This window comes from Denticeps clupeoides, chromosome 9 (assembly GCF_900700375.1).
Source record: "Denticeps clupeoides chromosome 9, fDenClu1.1, whole genome shotgun sequence".
NCBI classification, from domain to species: domain Eukaryota; kingdom Metazoa; phylum Chordata; class Actinopteri; order Clupeiformes; family Denticipitidae; genus Denticeps; species Denticeps clupeoides.
In genome coordinates this window covers 17217928-17238776 of record NC_041715.1, presented here as the reverse complement: position 1 = coordinate 17238776, position 20849 = coordinate 17217928, and the positions used below count along the sequence as shown (strand labels likewise).

Below are 20849 nucleotides of genomic sequence, written 5' to 3'. Positions count from 1 at the left end.
TGTAGATATTTAAGGGCAGTGGTGGCCTAGAATCCTGATCCCCACAAACCACACGTCCCCACACACTGCTCCCCAAGCACCTGTCATGGCTGCCCCCACTGCCAAGGATGATGGTTAAAAGCAGAGGACACAATTTGTTGTGTCACCGTGTGCTGTGCTGCAGTGTATCACAATGACAAGCACTTCACTTTCACTTTGATGTGTGTGTGTGTATTTTTTTTCCTGGGCAAATCATTACCAACCCTGATCTAACACCTATTGCACCTACCTGGGGGTCAGTCTCTGAGTTTTTTTCTCCATGTGAGTGTTCAAGGGATTTGTGTCCAGAGAGGTTCTAAAAGCAAAAATTAAATTGTTTTTTTTTTCGGTAGACATTTTTATAGTAGCCTGGATTAGACACTCTACAACAACAACAATTATTATAGCCCAAAATGACATGCAGGTGTCTCAATGGGCTTTGAAAGACCCTACAGTTGATAAAATGAAACCAGAATGAAGGAGCGCCGTCATCACTGCAAGGTGTGGATTTCTGTCTTTATCTCACGAGAATATAAACCTGCGTCCGATTTAGCAATGCGTATTGATTGTGGAGCAGCCGTTGCTTAGCTGATTAGGGATCCAATTAACCTGCTCAGTGCACTTTGTGATCTGAGGGATTGCATTTATGGGCCCCCAGTCTGATGATCATTTATGAGGCGCCGCGTCTGTCAGATTCTTGCAAGCTGCCTTTAATGGAAAAAAATAAGAAATACGAGGCTGCCACATTATCGCTGCAATTTGGGAATGTCAATTTTTTAAATATGTCAAGAATAGATGGAAGTGAGTTGTAGTTTATTTGGTATTTTCAGCAGGTTGATAAAGCCATGGCATTTATGCACAATTATGCTTTTAATATGCTTTAGTACGGTAATGCTGCATCGGTTATAAAAGGCCTCACGAGGCAGCAGGCAGTCTATAAATACAGCACCACAGACGATGAATGTGGTGAGTTATCATTGCTTTACAGTGTCACAGACCTCCTGGCTTAAACAGCAGCACCTGCTGCAGAGACCTCCACTGCGCGGGGTGCAGAGGGAAAATTCCGTCTCTCCGCCTTCCGAACCACAGAGGACATCTTCCATTTACTGGGTTGGGGCCGATAACTGGCTCAGGACTCAGAGGAGCTGGTGCAGCTATGCACGTTTATGTGACACGACACATATAGATCTTTTCCGCTTGCCACTCATAGCGCCACGACAAAGTAGAGGGGACCGAGACAGTTCACATTTCCTGCCCCGGGGATTGACGCGCGATGGGGCTTTTCAGGGACCTGCCATGAGGCCGATGGTGTGAATTTGTTACACCCTTCAAGTGGGGATGTTTCTCCATTACCACTCATAAAAACCACTTCCAGTAAGTTTACTTATTCAAAACGTAACTAGCAGGAGAGTTCAGAAGGTTGACCAATGCGTTTGACCAAATTTGACCTACAAGTCTGGCCAGGTTAAGGTGTGTTTTGACACCAAATAAAACCATCAACCACCATGACCAACTTAAACCAGATTAATATGGTTAAACTGGTTGACTAGCTAATTAAACCTCCTGCACAGACCAGCTTAAACCAGTTACCAGCATACCAGTATGTTATATTGATGATGAATAAAAACGAGGTCTCATTTTCGTCTTGGTTCAGTTTCCTTTCACACAAGGAAAAAATTCGAGCGAACCAAAAGTAACATGAGAATTTTCTCTCTGCTGATTAAAGTAAATACAGGAAGCAGATCTGCTGCGGTGGACTGTGTTTGCGTGAAATTATAGCTAAACGATGGAAGTAGATTTACGCGGGTTGGCTGTTGCCCTGGTGATTTTATATGATGTTACATACATTTACGACTTTAGGCAAAACATACAACTTGACAACACAGGAGGTGGCGCGCATTAATCATACGGAACTGGGAAAAAAATGGGAAAACAACTTGTCTCACCAGGTGGACAAGTTCCTTGTGCAAGTACTTATTGGAGGTAAACCAATGGCACTGCTGGCTATGGAAGAAAACCTGTTCCATCTGACTTTTTAAAAATAGAATTTTATTAGCCTTTGAATTTCAATCAAATTTTCTATTTACAAAGCGCCTAACAATAGAACAGTGCTCAGTGACCGAGCCAAAGGCAACTGTGGCAAGGAAAAATTCCCTGAAAAAGGAAGACAGCTTCAGAGGAAGCAAGGCTCAGCAAGGGGAACCCATCTTCCTCTGGTCAGCACTGGATTCCCCTTAGATGTTAAATTAGATTCATCCAGGAAATATGGCATATAGAGTTTACTGCAGTCCAGTTGTGTATTATGATGTAGCGTTGAGGTCGCATTTAAGAGTTCTGGCCAGTGACTATCAGGAGGGATCAGCACATGGCTTTCAAACCCCTTTTTTTTATTGAAATAATTTGGCTGGATGCTGAGTCAAGGTGTTTGCTGATTGTTCGCTCATGCTTAGCTTTTTTTTTAGCTAAGCATGAGCGAGAGTTGGAGTTGAGTTGAATTTGAGCACAATAAATAATAGTACTGGCACTGAAAAATTTACACTGAAATTATTTACAGCACAATTGTAGACAGAAAATAGTCAGAAACATTGTTCCAATAGTAAAAAAAAAAATCATCATTTGAAATTCACAGGTTAATAAAACTTCAAAGTCAGATGGAATAGGTTTGAATTTATGGGTCTATTTACTCGTAAGTCACAGGTTTCCTCACCCACTTGAGATTCTGGTATAATACGTGCTCCTATAAAGACCTGCCAGTGAAAGTAGTCTAAAAAGCAGAACAGGGACAATGACGTGCCCGTGGCCCCTGTCGGAGGGAGTGGCGTAAGGACTGTATGTAGAACGAAGTGAGCAAACACACGACACGCTTCAGGTGACAAAGCCCCCCTGGCTGAACTCGTGTGACATTTTATCCATTATTGAATGAAAGGGCAATTCTCTAAGAGGACGTCATTATAATGATGAATGACATGCTTCATCAAAGACCACCTTCCCCAACACCCACGCACACCCACGAACACACCATTTGCTTTATTGACAAGAAATTAAATCAAAGCACTCCACGTGGCAGATGTTCTTCAGAATGTTCCAGAAACAAAGCAAGCTGATTGATTGTTAGTAAGAGCATCTTAATTCCATTTTTTTCTGTATGTAAGTGGCACTTTGTTTTTTATTCCTGCTCAGCATAACGGACAGAAACAATCGTACGGTGTCAGGCCCTCTTGAGAGAGTCGGGCCAGGCAACATCAGCATCTGCTGGAAGAAGTGAGAGCACAATTCAGCCATCTGTGCCATTATATAGTTATACTGTTAATGACATTGTAATTGTTCTTTCTTTCTTTTTTCTCCTCTTTACCCCCATTTGATTGCAGTGTATTGTTTGCAATTACCCGGGGAGAGTGTAATTAATTGTGCCAATGTGCCACTGCGAGCTTTCGTTTGGGGGCAAAAAAAAAAAAACCTATTAGACGCAGCTGAGAGTCTCTCACCACATTGCAGACAGGGGATGTATTATCTTTTAAAACTTTATAAGGAAGGGGGATGGGGGGTGACTGATGTCAGGTGCAAACAAACATGTCACTCAGGTCAACTCACACACTGGAGCGTGTCTCGCTGAGCCTCATTGGACCTGAGGGCACCTGTAAATTTTATATATATATATATATATATATATATATATATATATATATATATATATATATATAAATACATATACACACACACACACACACACACACACACAGGACCATAAATAGGACTCATTAGGTGCTGCAGGCAGACAAAGCTGTTCCCGCCAGCGTGGATTTGATCGGAAGAGATTGAATGTTTAAGGGCTGTATGATAACTGGATGAAGGCACTAATTCAAATTGAAACACCGTGACAAACACACGAGGACATCGATATATTAATATAACACTCTTGGCTAATTACCAGTCATCAGCGGGGAAAAAAGAGAGATGCACAGGCACGCTCGGCACTGAAACCGGTTTAATGTTTCATCAGTACATGGCTAGGGGAATGGCACCCAATTTACAACAACATATTTATTCCAGTTGCCTCATTCCTGTGCAGCACAGCTTGTCAGTCATAAATCTCTGTGTCAGGCTTTGGTTGGATGGTAGTCTCAAATCTCGTTTATCTACACCAAATATTTATAAGCTAAAATGAATACACATATATTCAATAAAAAAAATAAAAAAAACAACCACCTACTCACAATTTTTCTGCCATTAAAACCCTTGTTCGCAGTGGAAATATAATGTCAACATCAACGGTTAAAACACAAGGGAAAAGCTAGATTTACAAAAATCTGGAAATTTGGATTAAAAGAAACATGATTACAGTACATTTCCTAACGTATTAATTCATTTAGCCTTTAGAAGTGATGAACCTGCGTTACCTACTTCTGCAGAATTCGCCCCCACATTGGGACGTAAGCATTTAATATAAATGTTACCCCAGGAGGTGCTGGATGCCATCGAATTGTTCAGAATTTTCTTGATGGCTAATTGAACTTAACCTTGAGAGCTCGGCCCCACCAAAAAGTGAGCCATGAAAAGGGAATACTGAGTAGCACGGGACAGCAATTCACTGCTTGTCAATATTCAGCTGGCAATGTCATCAATAGCACACACAATCTGCATAATAATAATAATAATACACTTTGTTTGTACATTTCACATACACAAATACATCAAAACAGTAAAATAAAGGTACAGGTTTAACATAAATGTTCCAGACGAGTCAACTCATTTTGTCCTTTATCCTTTAAGTCTGTGGGTGGGTGATGCACCCAGGCATATCAGCGCGCACACACACACACACACACACACACACACACACACACACACACACACACACACACACACAGCCTTGAAAGTGGCTGAATAGCGTTCACACACAATGTCTGACGCCTTTTTTTCGGCCTGCAGTTGTTCTCTAACAGATGGAAGGCACCCCACTGTCCACGCTGGTGACCCCACAATGCATCAAAATGAAGATGTGCTAAGATAAGGAATGACATTCACACCTTTTCACCGCCTCAGGTGGGTGCGGTTACCTTACCGGACCACAGCCTGGTCAATACCAAGCAGAGGGCAACGCGGGGGAGGGGGAGTCTAATATAATCTGCTGTTTTTATGGGTAGGTGGGTCGACCGTGCGTAGAACTTTAACCGAGTGTGTTTGACATTCCGCTTCTCACATTCGGCTCACGCAAAATACGCCCCGAGTGACAACAAAAGTGTCACCAGGAATGCATGCAGGGGTCCCGCATTTTCCCCTGCTGTGTGCGTTTCTTATACTCAGATACTCCCCCCATCAAGCTAACGTCTAATAAACAAGAAAATCATAAGTAGTATTGTGGCAGAACGTCATTAATAATTCACAGTGCGCATGGTTGGCTTCTTCGCCAGCAGGATCTGGAATGGTTCGCGCCATTCACGGTTTTAATTAGAACTTTGTTTGGAGTGAGGCTGCCACTTGGAGCGCAGATTATAACATTTGTCTGAGAATTAAAGTGAACGAAGGATTTGTGCCAGTTTTTTCCTTTGGGAAATCTAAGTCTGATTCTAGGGATTAAGTCCGAGAGGAGACTGGAGAACACATAACACCGACAGTCATAAACTCTGCTTAATACATGGAAATCCTTGTTTAAATGTTTTTTTTTAATTGACATTGCACAAAACTCACCAAAGAACTTTACACGGCTCAAGGTAATAAAGCATTTATGGACTTCATTAGGTAAGCAATACCTGCTTCAAGGTCAAGCCAGACTGACGCACTTTATTCAAATAATCCCTTTCACCTTCCTGACTGCAAGGGTATAGGAGGATAATGAGACATGAAATTATAATAGAATCAAATGATAATAGTATAGAATATTAATGCAACATTAATCTAGGCATTTGGGGGGGGGTGAGGTCACTTTACATTACCGATTGACATTAAGCAGTACTGTAACCGATATACGAAAAACACCAAGCGTTTCAAACAGAAAGTGAACATTAAATCACGACAACACATCACACAAAGCAAAGGAAAAGCAGTTTAGCCGGACCTAGTAGGGTGGTTAGCAAGGTGCTTTCTTTCCCTCTGGAAGATCAAACAGCAATATATGTGCACTCACAGTGCAAAAGGGCGAGAGTGGGGTGTGTATTAAATCCATAGCTCTGCACTGAGCCCTTTGTCTTTGAACAGTATCACAAGACGACAACATGGAGCCTTTTATCCATTTTCGTGAGCTTTGCACTATACTGACGTGACATGTCACGGGCATGAACTCCAAATCCACGCTGGAGGAGCTTTGGATAGAGAGCAGATGAGAAAACCGGTCTCATGGATGAGCCCAGAAAGCTGTAACTGGACAATGAGAACTGGGTCCTCAGATCTTCTCTGGTAGATGGTCCGCCAGTCCACAGCTCTGCCTCCACAGTTGGGTCTGGAGGTCCAGGTCATAAGAAGCTGGTGAGGACTGGACCTTCAGGCCGTTGTGCAGGTAGCATCCTCCCATGCCCTCCAGTTCAGAGGCTGCGGCAGCATAAATGGTGGTGGCAGCGCCTTGGGCAGGGGTCTGTAATGAACGAGGACACCTTCATTAACTAATATCTCTATCTTATCACATCATAAATACAACATGCAAGAATACATGTAAAAGCCTTTGTGAAAATCAGAACACACAATAAGTGATTCCACAATATGAAACAGATCTTCGGCTGATGAGATCTCAGAGAGTAAAGCATGTCTAGTGACGGTGGAACTTCATGACCATCCTGCTGACATGGACACCAATATATAGAACATCAAAGCAGAACTGGCAGATAGCTCAGACAGCTTCCTGTGCACGCCCGTGTTTTTCATGATGGATACAGGCTCTGACTGCAAAGCGCCCTCAGCACATGTGACACATACTCAACATTATGTCTGCCGATGTGAGCGTGATGGTATCACTATGAATGAAATTCTCTTTGCAGATTCAAATATCTGAGTGGAGTAGAGAACCACGGATCTTTAAATAAATTTGCTTTGCTTTACAGTATGATCACAAAAAGGCAAAAAAAAAAAGTAGGGTTGGGCAAAATTCTACTGAAATAGTAGTAATGGCTGAATACTGAATACATGTCAATAAATGTATTCAGTAATGTATTCTGTTTTACATTACATCTGTTTTACACACATTAACAAAAGATATAGAAATAGTTATATAACTATTTTTTTCCTCCCTTTTGCAATATTTAATACTTATAGCTAACTGACCTAGCCCAAAATATGGGCTAAACTGTACCAACTAAAATAGTACAGTTGACAAATGGCATATTAGCATCATAAATAAAGATTTTTTTATTGACTATCATCGACATAGGCATTAAATAGCAGCTGCTTCAAAAGTCAGTTCATCATAAAACCTACTGCGTTTGAACTCTAACAGGATTCAGATGCACCTATTTATCTTTAATTTAAAGGAAGCACCACTAGATGAAGCTGCATTATTGTGAACACTGAAATGACACAAACAACCTATACCCATTTTTTGACAAATAAGCATTATATATAATACATAACAATTGCGAAATAAATAGGTAATAAAGCAGCAGCAAGAAGAACCATATAAACTGGGGAAAATCCACAGTATAACACGACAGGAAAGTCGTCCAGTGTCACTGAGGCTTCACCTCAGTTTTAAAATCCGAATTAAGCAGCACTGCTGCTGTGGCTGGATGCATTAGCAGTGAAAACAGCAACCCCATGCAGGGGCGGGTGTGGGAGCAGGTGCCACGTGGAGTGGGGGGCTGTCCCTGGAGGAGGACGTACACTGTCTGCCTGTCACTCAAACACTGTCACAGCTGCTCCCCCCCCCCGACATCTGGGCTACAACAAACTTGGAGACGCGTCTGCAGTGCTCTGAATTTAAATCACCGTGGAGGTTTGCAGCTCAGTTTTGGGCCGCGTGCACGCTCCATGTCCCATAGCACTGTCCCCATTTTTAGGCAATGAATTCTGTTTAGCAGCTAAGAGATGTTAATATCACTCAGGATTAGTGGTGAACGCAGTTACGGGTGACCGCTTTCCTAAGGTCACCTGTAAAACAAAACGGATGATCTTTTCTTATCATTTCTATTACAGAAATTTGTTTTTTAAAAAAAGTAAATAATACTGAAGTTACAAAGAAAGTTTTGTATTGCCTTTCATCTTTGATCGGCTACGTACCCGAAACAGCAGCCACGCCAGCAGCCTCGTGGCCAACCGGGCAGGGCCGCACATGTTCCGATACAGATCTGTGTTCACCATGCCGGGGTCCACCGCGCTGGCCGTTACTGAGAGACCCCCAGACGTGAGCTGCTGCTGCAGGCTGTACGTGAAGAGGACGAGTGCCAGCTTACTCCGGGCATACGCTCCATGTGGACTGTAGCGGCGCCTACGGAAATATGGGACAAGGGAGGAGTGAAGTGACAAAGTCCGACCGAACACGTACTGAACACGTTCAAATAGCAGTCAACACCAAATCACACAGCCATTAAAATGAACACTGCCTGGCTCAGAATACACCTGTGTCCACGCAGTGTTGTCAATCGCAATGTCACTAGATGCTCTGCCGCTTGAACGACTGGAGATGGAGCTGTTTATGAATATTGGCCGTAAAACCAGGGTATATGGTGGTGTATTTGCATTAATACATTCATAGTTACGCTACACCACAGGAGTCTGGAACCGTCAGCAGTCGTGCTCCTGCTTAATTTGCTTAATTCTACACGTCACTTGCTCGGATGACCATTTTAAGAACTGGCTCTTCACTTGCTGACTAATAATCCACCTCTTGGCAAGTGAAATTCACCTCACCCATCACCACCAAAATAACACAGATCAGCTATTGCATAAACACCACCCACCTAATCCTCAGTAGGTCCCCCGTTTGTCACTAATAGTAGTAGGCGATAGTAGAAAGTGAAGTGATTGTCATTGTGAAACACTGCAGCACAGCACACGATGACACAACGAAATGTGTCCTCTGCTTTTAACCATCACCCTTGGTGAGCAGTAGGCAGCCATGACAGGCGCCCAGGGAGTGTGTGGGGACGGTGCTTTTGCTTAGTGCCCTCAGTAGCATCTTGGCGGATCGAACCGGCAACCTTCTGATTACGGGGCTGATTCCTTAACCGATAGGCCACCACTGCCCCGGAACGAGATTATCTGTCAGAAGTGGGATTATTTGTCAGTTGTGGCATCTGGCACTAATCCCTCAGTTCCAGGAGCTGTTAATTCAGTAAGATCCAAGGTGGTGCCATGGAGCGGACTTGTTTTTCCACCACATCCCACAGATGCCCAATTGGATTGAATTCTGTAGCATTTGGAGGCCAAGTCAACACGGAATCTCGCTGCCAACAGTCCACCGGCTGGCCTTCCTTGCACCAATTTTGGTAGGTCAGCACCACAATAACCCAGCAAATCCTTAAACTGGCCCCTTTCTTCTGGTCACAATGGTGACTTTGGGGTCCTAATCCTATAAAGTCATTTTTATTTTAAATGCCCAAATCGCCCCGTGACAGTTCTGGGTCCAGGACATGTCCACTTGCTGCCGTTTTTCAAGATAACGGTATGATCAAATCACCAGTCGCTGGTGCTAATGTTACGGCTGAGCATTTACAGAACAAGAGTTTCATCACGCTGTGAGTGGCTCGATCGGCTGTAGAGCACTTCATCTTGTACACTCTCATGTCACACACTCGTCACCCCAGTCACCTTGATTTAATGAGCCTCTCAGAAACACATCACTCGTGAGGAATAAGAGATGAAGAGCAAGCACTTGAGAAGCTGAGAACGATATGAGCTTTTTGGAGAGGGCCCGTGAGTCTTATGCAAATTGACCCAGCGCTATGAAGGATAATCTGGGACAGAATTGCATAATTTGGTGTTAATTGTTGAGGCCTTAAACATCAAAAGTTTTTAAAAACACAATTTTTGAGCAAAACTTAAATTCATCTGTGGGGAAAGGTAACATTCTTTATGCATGAATCTGAGCTAGTCTGAAATCTACAAATTAAGATTTACGAAAATATACTATTTCTTTTTACACAACCTCCCAGAGGCACACATAGCTGGCTGCATGGGTGAAATACGAATATGGATAAAACTGTGCTGCATTTGTGGAAAGTCTGTGTAGATGCAGTACAGCAGTACAGCATTTTTATACAGGGGACTCCTGCAGATAAGAATAGGCTTCAGTTCCACTGGAATTTATTTTAATTAATCACTTTAGGATGATTTTTTTTTTTTTAGATTATTTGATCGTTTTCATTTTTTTTCTCTTCCCCATCGGGGCAGTGGTGGCCTAGTGGGTAAGGAAACGAACCCGTAACTGGAAAGTTGCCGGTTCGAATCTTAATCTGCCAAGGTGACACTGAGGTGCCACTGAACAAAGCACCGTCCCCACACACTGCTCCCCCGGCGCCTGCAATGGCTGCCCACTGCTCACCAAGTGTGATGGTTAAAAGCAGAGGGTACATTTCACTCATTGTGTCCCTCATTGTGTGCTGCAGTGTATAACAATGATAATTGTTATAAAAGCGGACCCATAATCAGAATCAGTTCGGATCCTTTACCGCCAAGGTCCCACTGAGGAGCCCCTTGATCAAGGTACCACCCCCACACTCTCCAAGCCTGATGGGTTAAATGCAGAGTATATTGTGCGCACCTTGTGTTGTGCTTGCTGTGTTTCATAATGACAATCACTTCACTTTCAAAATGTGCATTTTCTCAGTCCTGGGGTTCTTTTGAACCTCAGTTTGAATATGTGTAGATACGCCCACAGATTAAAATCACCTTGTCCACAGATTACACAGGCACATTTTCCATTTCCTCCGTTTCATGTGTAGTTCACATGTAAATGTATGCTCTTTGAACTAAATGACAGACTGAACATTTTCCAGCACAGAACCAATACAAAAAAAAAAAAAACCTAACCAAAACACACGCTGTTTTAAGCGGCTGCAGGTGCAAATGCAGTACAGCCCACAGGGCTCTAGAGTCCTAATTTCTCTATCTGGCAACAAAATAATCAAGTACAAGTACATCTTTTAAAAGCCTGGCTTTTCAACTAAGAGTTTAATGCAGGAGCTAAGAGTAATATTCGGGGAAGTGCCAGAGGCCATCTTCCATTTCACCTCCTCAGCATTTTCGCATCTCTCTTGCGATACTTAAAAAGAATCACCTGACGACGGTGTACCAAATGGGCGCGTTACGAGTTTTCATTTTCGCTCTAAACAAAATGAATCACCTGATTGTTCATTTACCATGCAAGCCCGAGCCAGAGTAATATGCTAGAAATTAAACACTAAAAAAATCACAATGCATCTATAAAACACTGTTTTAAATTCTGCGATAAATGTACTGGTCAAGTGATTTTTTTTTTTATGCTAAACGGAAACCAGCGAGGGCAGCGAACTTTGCACTGCTGCATGCCCCTCGGACAGACAGAGGGTCACCTGCCCACGCCCTGCCAATTCGGCTGCAATCGGCATTCGCCTGGTCCTGTTCTCCCGACCACTGCGTCGCTGCAGCTGCATCTCTTCTGCCTGCATCCACAGCGCTCCAGCCTCTCACTCGCTGACTGACTCCAGCCAACCCAGCATTGCGTCTTCCCGCATGCAACCCAGACATTAACCGATGGAGCAGAGACTGGGGTGGCAAAATCGCAGTCGTTGCAATTTATCAAACCGCATTTATTCAAACCGTGATTTTGGTTACATTTTTGATACATCACTCAGCCCCAGTCTCAGGATGCCAATATATGGACTGACCACCTCCCACTGATTTTTAACCCAGGTGCAGACATTCGTTTCGACGCCACACCAAGGAAAATGCGAATTACGGCCTATGAAGCCGGGGAGGTACGGATAAAAAATATGGGCAACCTGCAAAGTTCAGACATTTTATGCCTCGAGACTTTCGATGTACATGTTAATAAATATCTCAGCTACTCTTTCACGTAAACCAGGCTGACACAGTCAGTGCACAAAAAGTATATTGAAAATAAATAATTTAGCATTTTTATGCTATAAAATAAGAGTTGCATATGACAAACTTGGCCAATACAGGGTAAAAATGTTACAAATTCATGAATGTTTGGTATCTATATTTAGGACACATGCTGGGATAAACAACAATGACAACTTTTTAGAGCTTTTTTTTTATTTTTTATAAAAGCACATGTTAGTGTCGAAGGTGTAATTTTTTGAAGGGGCATCAAAGGGTTAAACATAAAATGTGTGTGTGTGTGTGTGTGCCTGGCAGTCAAGCTGTATGCTTGGTACCCGGATTTATGAATGGGTGGGTAATTGTTCTCTCCCTGGTGTCAGAAGGTGGATGAGGGGCAGCATGGTAGAGGACCTTCAATAAAAAAAATAAGTTGTTAAACTGTGGCCGAGGTTATTAATCTAGAAACAAGGGCCAATAAACTGTGCAAAGGTGACCACGCCTATTGTTTTTTCCTCATTTGAAGCAATTTAAAGTAAAGCAATTCTGAAACCAAGAAAGGAAAAGCCCTTCCAGCTTGATTAAATGGCATCGAAAGGGCAACGTGCTGCTACATCTAATCCAGTGAAGAAACAGTTAATCTCTTAACCAACTGTTCCCAAACAACAATATCGAGCTGGGCATGTGACCAAAAAAAAATAATGTAAAGAATAAAATAGTCAGAATGAGATTAATTTGAGATATTCTCACTCCCAGAATCCCTCTTAGCCAAATTCTAGGTTGGAACTAAAACTATGTTTTAAACTAAAACTAAACTTTACAATAGTAGTTGTTTAAATCCTTACTGTTTATTCCAAAAGAACATTTTACACCCATTCAATCGCAAAGAGCATTTAGTAATGTCAACTTTGGGATCACCTCTGTCAGTCACTGCCCGTCAACAGCTGGACGCAGAAATCTGTTGGGTGTGACTGCTAATGGCCGGCAGCCTGCAGAGCGTTTCACGCCGCGAAAACAGCTGTTCCGTCTTAAACGCTGTCGTTGGGCCGCCGCAAAAACGTCCCACTGCCACAGTATAATCACAAATTAGCAGCCGGGCCATTAACCCAATGAACAGGGGCACCAAAAGGTGCTCATAAGCTGCTTATTAGCAGATTCAGTTTTCCCTGGATGGACGTTGCAAATGAAACTGGTGCTTGCAGATGACAGCGCAAATAAAATGATATCTAGACTGGCAGAAAAAAGTGGTTGAACTCATTAACTTACATCTGACTCAGAAGGTTCCCAAATAATGACACTGACTTGCTTTCAGTTATTGGTAAGTGCTATTTGTTGGAGTAGTTTATTGTGACTCTAACAATGTCATGTTTGGGGTGGTAGTAGCCTAGTGGGTAACACACTCGCCTATGAACCAGAAGACCCAGGTTCAAATCCCACTTACTACCATTGTGTCCCTGAGCAAGACACTTAACCCTAAGTTGCTCCAGGGGGACTGTCCCTGTAACTACTGATTGTAAGTCGCTCTGGATAAGGGCGTCTAATAAATGCCATAAATGTTAATGTAAAATGTAAATATCTATGTATTGTAACGAGTTGGTGCCTCATTAAAAAAAAAGTTTATGTTAATGGACTGAATTGTGGTAGCGACAGCTGTTTCCCTGGTCCTGCTGGCTTGTGTAGGCATCACTCGGCGATAATGAGTCGCTTGGCGTACCTCTCCTGGTGACCCTCCGGAGTGATGTCACCCATGTAGTGCGCGGAGGAGGAGACGGTAACGATTCGTGAGCAGGTGCCGTCCTTTCCTGACCGTTTCAAATGGTCCAGGAGCAGGCGGGTCAACAGGAAGTGGCCCAGGTAATTGACACCAAAATGCAGCTCCAAGCCTTCCTCTGTCCTCCTCTCAGGAGCCAGCATAACGGCCGCTGTGACATTTGCGGATGCATACAAGAGAATTAATAGTACAGCAGTAAAGCTCACTTACAAGTCTATTGAAACACCGCGCCTTGTTCTGGTTTGGTGACACTGGTGAATAACTGTGACAACAGAAAAGTGACGCCTGTCGGCGCTAACCTGACTCAAAAACAAGGACAAGTAATGGCCTGCTCATTCACTTATGTATTGAGAATAATTTGTCTTGCTCCGGTGAGCGCGGGATAATCGGGATTATGCTCCGCCGTTTTTTGGGACTATACTCATTATGCAGCTGCTTCCTATATTACAACAATTAATGAACAAGGATTAATTTTTTATTTTTTTTTCCCTGACGAAAAATCTCTCTTCGTGACATAATTTTCATCAAGTAATAAGCACCTCAAATTCCCACTCTGGTCTGTGTCTGTACATGAACACGGTGGGGAGGGACGCTCTCCACCTCCTTCAACCCACTGCACGGCTGGGAGGAGGCCATGTGACTCATTCATACAACCACGGACAATCGTGTTTTCAGGGACACTCTCCGTTCTGCAGGGTGCTGAGCCCTGTTTCCCTGATCTGTCCAGTATCGTGGCTAGGCATATAGTTTCATGCCACAAACATTAAAGTTTAGTGTCCTTTATTATTAACCAGAAATAAACAAGCTGATCCAAATAGCTATTTAGTGAGATACTGGTTACGCTCGCATACCATTGTTGATGAGGATGTGAAGAGGAAGGCCTCTCTCATTAAACCTCTGGACAAACCGCTGCACAGACTTCAGGGATGCAAGGTCAATGTGCTGAAACTCCACTGTGAAAAGAAAGACACAGACATGGTGGCAAAACGTTGCATAAAAAAAAATTAACGTATTATACAAGACGTAGCGCTATGGGAGTGTTTGCAAATGTCACATTCAGTAATCAGAAAGCTTGAATGATACATCTGAAAGCTGGCGTGGTTTCTAGACATCTCTAGTCTCGCACGCCAGCCAATCATATGGGATCCATCCATCCATCAGAATTATCAAAGGGGGCAGAAATGGCTACTGGATGGGTAGCAAGATCCTCATCTCCTAGATACAGATAAATTAGATGTTCTTGAATATGTTCTGTTCTGTGAGTCCTTGACACATACTTGATGTTACATGAGCAGACACTCCATAGTGCGCTATGTTTGTGAAATCCATGCAAGGACAACTAGTCTCTAAAGCCACAAAAAAAAGAGGACATGGCTTCAAGACATCTCATCTGAGGCAGTTCATTGCTGATTAATTAAGGATTAATGTCAGTATAACGCTTTAAAAAGATTATATGTGGTCTATAAAAAAAAAAAAAAAAAAAAAAAAAAACAGCTGGCATGTTTCATTGGAACCAGTCATTTGTATTTTCAACGGAACAGCCCACACATAAATAAGAGGCTATTTTTATTTTCCTTCCCCACCATAATTCATGATCAGGATTTTGCACAAGCTCTACTCAAAAAGCATGACTGTTTTTTTGTGACAGTTGTTGAAACACGATTCTCAGCACGTTACAAGGCATGCTGATAGGATCGGCTGGGGGAGAAAATGACAGTGAACCAGTGAACTGGAGTCAGTAAAGAAAGTTAATTAGCTGCTTGATCGTGTGATTAACTTGTCCTCACTGGCTGCGCTTTCATATCAAGGACGTGTCACAAACCAGTCACACGGTGGGTGGATCTTAACACTTTCTTTTCAGGGGGGATTTAGTGGCCTAATCGCAGCAATACACAATGTTGCTTGACTGAATTATCGTTATTTCGAAGCATATAAGGATAGTCTCCCCGAAACCCAGCCTTTGGGGGACACATGTGACAGTGTATTTCTTGGTGCCGGTCCCAAGCCTCGGTAAATGGGGAGGGCTGTGTCAGGAAGGGCATCGGCCGTAAAACCTTTTCCACGCCAATTGTGCGGGCCGCCAGAAGGGTTGTATATAGATAACTATAATGTAGTACAGTTACTACAGCGCTAGCTTCAGACCCAATTTCTCAGCAGTACAATAACACAAGTGAGGTACTCTTTTACTGCAAGGAAATGATCCCATTTTTAGAATTTACTCCTCATTTCCACAGGCTGTAAATAAACCTTTTTTTTTTTTTTTGGTTTCAGTCCATACTGCTCAGCGAGGAATGTAGCACTGCAATAAACATAGTTCATAACTTCATGACTTGAGGTGCCATTGAAAAGACACTACGCAACATGACAGCCACATACCCGGACCGCACAAGCATCACTTTAGCAGTTAAGCAGCAAAAAAGCACTACACTGTGCCATGGGGGAGAGACGCTTGCAGACGACATCCACCTCTGCTGGTGTTCACTAGCAGCGATTTTAACACCTAAACTTTCATAAATCATTCAGTTCGAGTTAGATTCCATCATGTGCAGCATTAAAAAAAAAAAAAAAACTACCAGAAAACTGTGGACCGTCTTCAAGCTGGCGCACGGCGCTAAGCCTGGGGCTCGCTCGCTATTGTAAGTCAACATGTCCTGAGGATTTGAACCAGTGTCTTGAACAACAGAAACAAACTACCCCGGGCCAGTGGTGGCCTAGCGGGTAAGGAAGCGGCCCCGTAATCAGAAGGCCGTGGGTTCAGATCCCGAATCGCCATGGTGCCACTGAGCAAAGCACCGTCCCCACACACTGCTCCCCGGGCAGCCTGTCATGGCTGCCCACTGCTCACCAAGGGCGGTGGTTAAAGGCAGAGGACACGTTTCGTAGTGTCACCGTGTGCTGTGCTGCAGTGTTTCACAATGACAATCTGCACTTTCACTTTAGAATGGCAGGACAGCGCACACAAACTCAACTTTCTCGGGTTGGACACCTAGCAAGCAGTGCCCAAACAGGATCTGTTATGCTCCCTTATTCTTCTTTCAGTAATGGTTGCCATGTGAAATTAGAATTTGAAGAAGCCAGCAATGTTCACTTTGATTTGGTGACTTTGATTTGATCTCAGACTGAACATCGGCCCACTGCTACACGACTAGAGGTGTTGAAATTAATCGTATAATCGATGCATCGCGATGCAGACATGGGCGATATTGCATCGATGCTGTTGAACACAAATCTATTACATCATATTGACGTTGCTTGTTGATTTTCCACGGTGTACAGTTCTCAATCTCTACACAGTCTAAATAGTCCCATGAGGCTCTTGTGAAATATGATGTTTTGTTTAATTCAATTGAATTAAAACAAAATTATTCTGTAAAAACTACTGTTTTGAACTAAGGTAACAATAATGTCAGGGTTGGGTTTTTTACACTCGGTATTGCTGTTCACTGTTTATATTTGAATAAAGGTTTTGACATGCAACCCGAATTAATAAATGTTAATAGAAAGGTATTAGACATTAAAATAAATTATTGTTCTATAATTAAGGTTTATATTTACATCAAATAGTTTACAATTACAAACATTATTTCATTTAATCTTGACAATAGAGGCCTTGAATGAACGTTGCCTGTAATGTTTTTTAAAAGAAAACTAATTTCTGTGCTGTGACTGAGTTGATAAAACTCTGAAAAACTGACATTTATTTATTCACTGTTGATTTGTATTACAGTAGAACAATAATGTCAGTTCGATTCTTTACCTTCTGTCACTGCAGTGAGATTAGACATTTTGTTGTTAAAAGTTACTAGTGGTTACAGGCGGTCATCTTGGATGAGAACAATACAAACATTTTTCTGCTCATTGTAGCAAATCAAAGCGTCCACACAGGCGAGACCTTAACTCTTGAATTTGAAAATGTGACCATGTAGAAAATGTATGGCATGCATCGTGATGCATCGATATCAAGGCACTGATAATCGGAATCGAATCGAATCGTGAGACCAGTGAAGGTTCACACCTCTGTACACGACTGGGAGGTCTCTCATCTGCCTGTAACAACCCTATATAAACCTGCACGGCCACGAAAACCTTCCCCCGCGGCACCGCATGCTGTGTGGGCATCACGCAGGGTCGGTACGCTGGTCGTCAGATGTTTGGACCGTCTCAGGAATAAGCAGCACCCCCAAATCGGGAAAGAAAATCCAATAAGAAGTCAAGCTTGATTATCCATGTAACACCCACTTCAGGTCGAAATTTCGCCCATATTCAATTTTCAGGCCCATATTACACGATTCCGTCAAGGTGGCTACACATAAGCAGGTCATTTATTTTTATTGGAAAAGGAATAAAACATTTGTTCCATCAGTCATGCATTGCAGCGCCGGATTGGAAGGGTTGCATCACAGCATTAACCTCCGTAAAACCTCCTTTTTTAAAATGCCGACGAGACCCCCAGGATACCCCCCCCCTCATCGTGCCACACGCTGGAACGCGGCCACAGAAGCCGCGGAAGAGCGCGATCCATGCAGACGTGGTACCGGAGCGAGGGCAGTGGGAACGTTGCAGTTCCTTGCCTCTGGGAGGGTGTTAACCTCATTTACACTCTTCTGCTCGGTAATACCTGACGGAATCCGCTGGGGTTTCAGGTCGTAAATGAAAGGAGTCAGAGTCCTTCGCCCTGCCGCAGTTTGGTCCCAAATACATGTTTTTTGCTGGGGGGGGGAGAGGCCAAGATTATCTAGAGAACTGCACAAGGGCCAGTGGTGGCCTAGCGGTTAAGCAAGCGGCCACTGAGCAAGGCACCGTCCCCACAACACTGCTCACCGAGGGTGGTGGTCCAAAGCCGAGGACGCGTTTCGTTGTGTCACCGTGTGCTGCGCTGCAGTGTTTCGCGGTGACGAGCACTTCACTTTCAAAGGGAACTTTTAAAATTCAGTCAGTGTCTGGCGTGCCGCAAGACTTTTAAACAGTTCGTGTGAACTCGCCGTCGTCCTTGTGGGATGGGAGGGAGGAAAAGAGAATTGCAGCGTGACTCATCATGGCACAAAAGAAAAGACAACAGTACGATTACCGATGCGCTTGCCTTGGGTGGCCAGTTTAATATGCTGCTGCAGATTTCACTCGTTTTGTGTCGCATGAGTCCAGCACAGAGCATGTTTCGCTGCTGAAGATTTAATGAAGCCTCCAGGCGGAAATACAAAAAAACACAAATCTCACAGAATTTGAATTCCAACTGAGGAAAAATAAAATGCCACCGGCCAGGATTTTGTTTTGAGATGTTTAGTGGTAGATGGCCAGCATGCTGTTCTGTTGCATTTTATTAACAAGGTCATAAATGTCACTAAAATCGGAGCAACAATCGTCACCGCAGTTGTAAGCCCACCGTTTCAGGACAACCTGAAAACAACCTAGGTGTAGAATTAAGTGACAGTGAAGTGACTGTCATTGAGATACACTGCAACCCAGCACATGGTGCACACAACAAAATGTGTCCTCTGCTTTTATCACCCTTGGTGAGCAGTGGGCAGCCATGACAGGCGCCCAGGGAGCAGTGTGTGGGGACGGAACCGATGTTTAGGGTGGGTTTAAGGCATCTTGTCAAGGCGCAGCATTGTCAAATCTTGTCACTAGTCAGAAATATGTCACTGTGGGGAAAGATGTCAATCGCCTGCACACCTGAAAGCTCATCTGCACGTTGGCAACCAAAGAGCTCCATCAAGTGGAGCTTCCTGATATGACATGGAATACGATAATGTAACATATTTATTTCTGTCTGAAAACTGCTTATAATTTCCTGATTACACTAAGTCACCTTCAAAAGGGTAATATTGTTTTTGAAAGGTATCAATCATTTCTCATCGGACCCAGAGCAGAGACAGCACAGTGTTCATCTTCACTGTGGTGAAAGAAGATGAAATATGAAACCCAATTAAGGAACTTAATATTCACAACAAAACATCAGGGTTCTCAGGGATCGATATCATTCGTCACAATATACAAGGTTTAGAAGAGTCAGTAAATGATACATGGCCATTCAGTCCTTACGCAGATTTATGATGTTCTGACATGATTGCTATATTACTATATTGACAGAATCTATAATATATTCCACAGTATATATATCAGAAGATGGTGACGTGACCAACCAATGCCTTATGAAATGCTGCGCTGTCTTTGCCAGAAATGCCATTTCAAAATGTCTGAACATGAAAGACCTTATCTTGTATTTGCATTCACCTCCGTTCTCTTTTTCTGCATCAAGACCAGATCTTGTTTGGATGTCCTTGCAGACACGTGAGCGGACGAAGCGGACGTGGTGCTGTCGCTGTTAATGGGGCTGCAGGCAACCGGATTGAAAGCCTCATCACATTATGGCAGCTCTACCTGCGACGTTCACTACTTTACATATAACAGCAGCAGTAAATTTAGTCTGACTTCGTCGCTCGAGCACTGACCCATGCTCATAATCTAAGCTGAAACAAAATGCATAATAAAGAACAATAAACGCGTGTGCGCATTCATGCATAAATTACCCTGGATTTTTCGTTGAGTTAAACACTTCTGTGTTCCACTTGAGACGGAAACGAGGCTGAGTCTTTAATCATTTTGGGCCTCATATAAAAGTGTCCCCTCGCGGTCAGAATATGTGGTGAGGACGACCTTGCCTGGCTTACTGCTTAATGAAGTGTGTGTTTTGGTGTTGAGAGGGGAACGCAGTGAAGCATGATCGCTGGCCGACAGCGTAAAAAATGAAGCATGCAGAGCATGCAGGAGTACGGTGGCCTGAGTGACCCCATGAGTGAAGGGATGAATGAATGTGTGAAAGAAAACTCGTTTAGCAGCGATTTCGTTTGGAGTCAACACACCACAACAGGGTGAAGTCAAAGCAGAATTATGGATTTGAATTACGTGATAATCACATTCGGCAATGACCTCAGACATGGTGTCTTGTGACACAAAGGACACCACTGGGAAAAAAAAAAAAAAAAAAAAAGTATTTCTTTGTCTTTTGAGTTTAAAGATGGAACAGCAACATCAAGAAGCAGAATGGAACTTTGATCATATTTAAATAACTAAAAAAAGCAATTTGGAGTAAATA

At 43.1% G+C, this 20849-nt stretch overlaps 1 protein-coding gene across 3 annotated transcripts in view; it reads right to left on the bottom strand.

Annotated features, from left to right (window-relative positions):
* Positions 1-3985: 3985 nt before the first annotated feature.
* Positions 3986-20849, bottom strand: part of LOC114796411 (dehydrogenase/reductase SDR family member on chromosome X) — a 33667-nt gene continuing 16803 nt past the window's right edge. For all 3 annotated transcript variants that reach the window (XM_028990355.1, XM_028990356.1, XM_028990354.1), the window contains 4 exons: positions 14605-14706; positions 13697-13904; positions 8221-8428; positions 3986-6586 (listed from right to left, as the gene is read on the bottom strand). In XM_028990355.1, the coding sequence (XP_028846188.1) occupies positions 6398-6586; positions 8221-8428; positions 13697-13904; positions 14605-14706 (707 nt within the window). In that variant the 3' untranslated portion in view covers positions 3986-6397. The remainder of the gene's footprint in view (positions 6587-8220; positions 8429-13696; positions 13905-14604; positions 14707-20849) is intronic.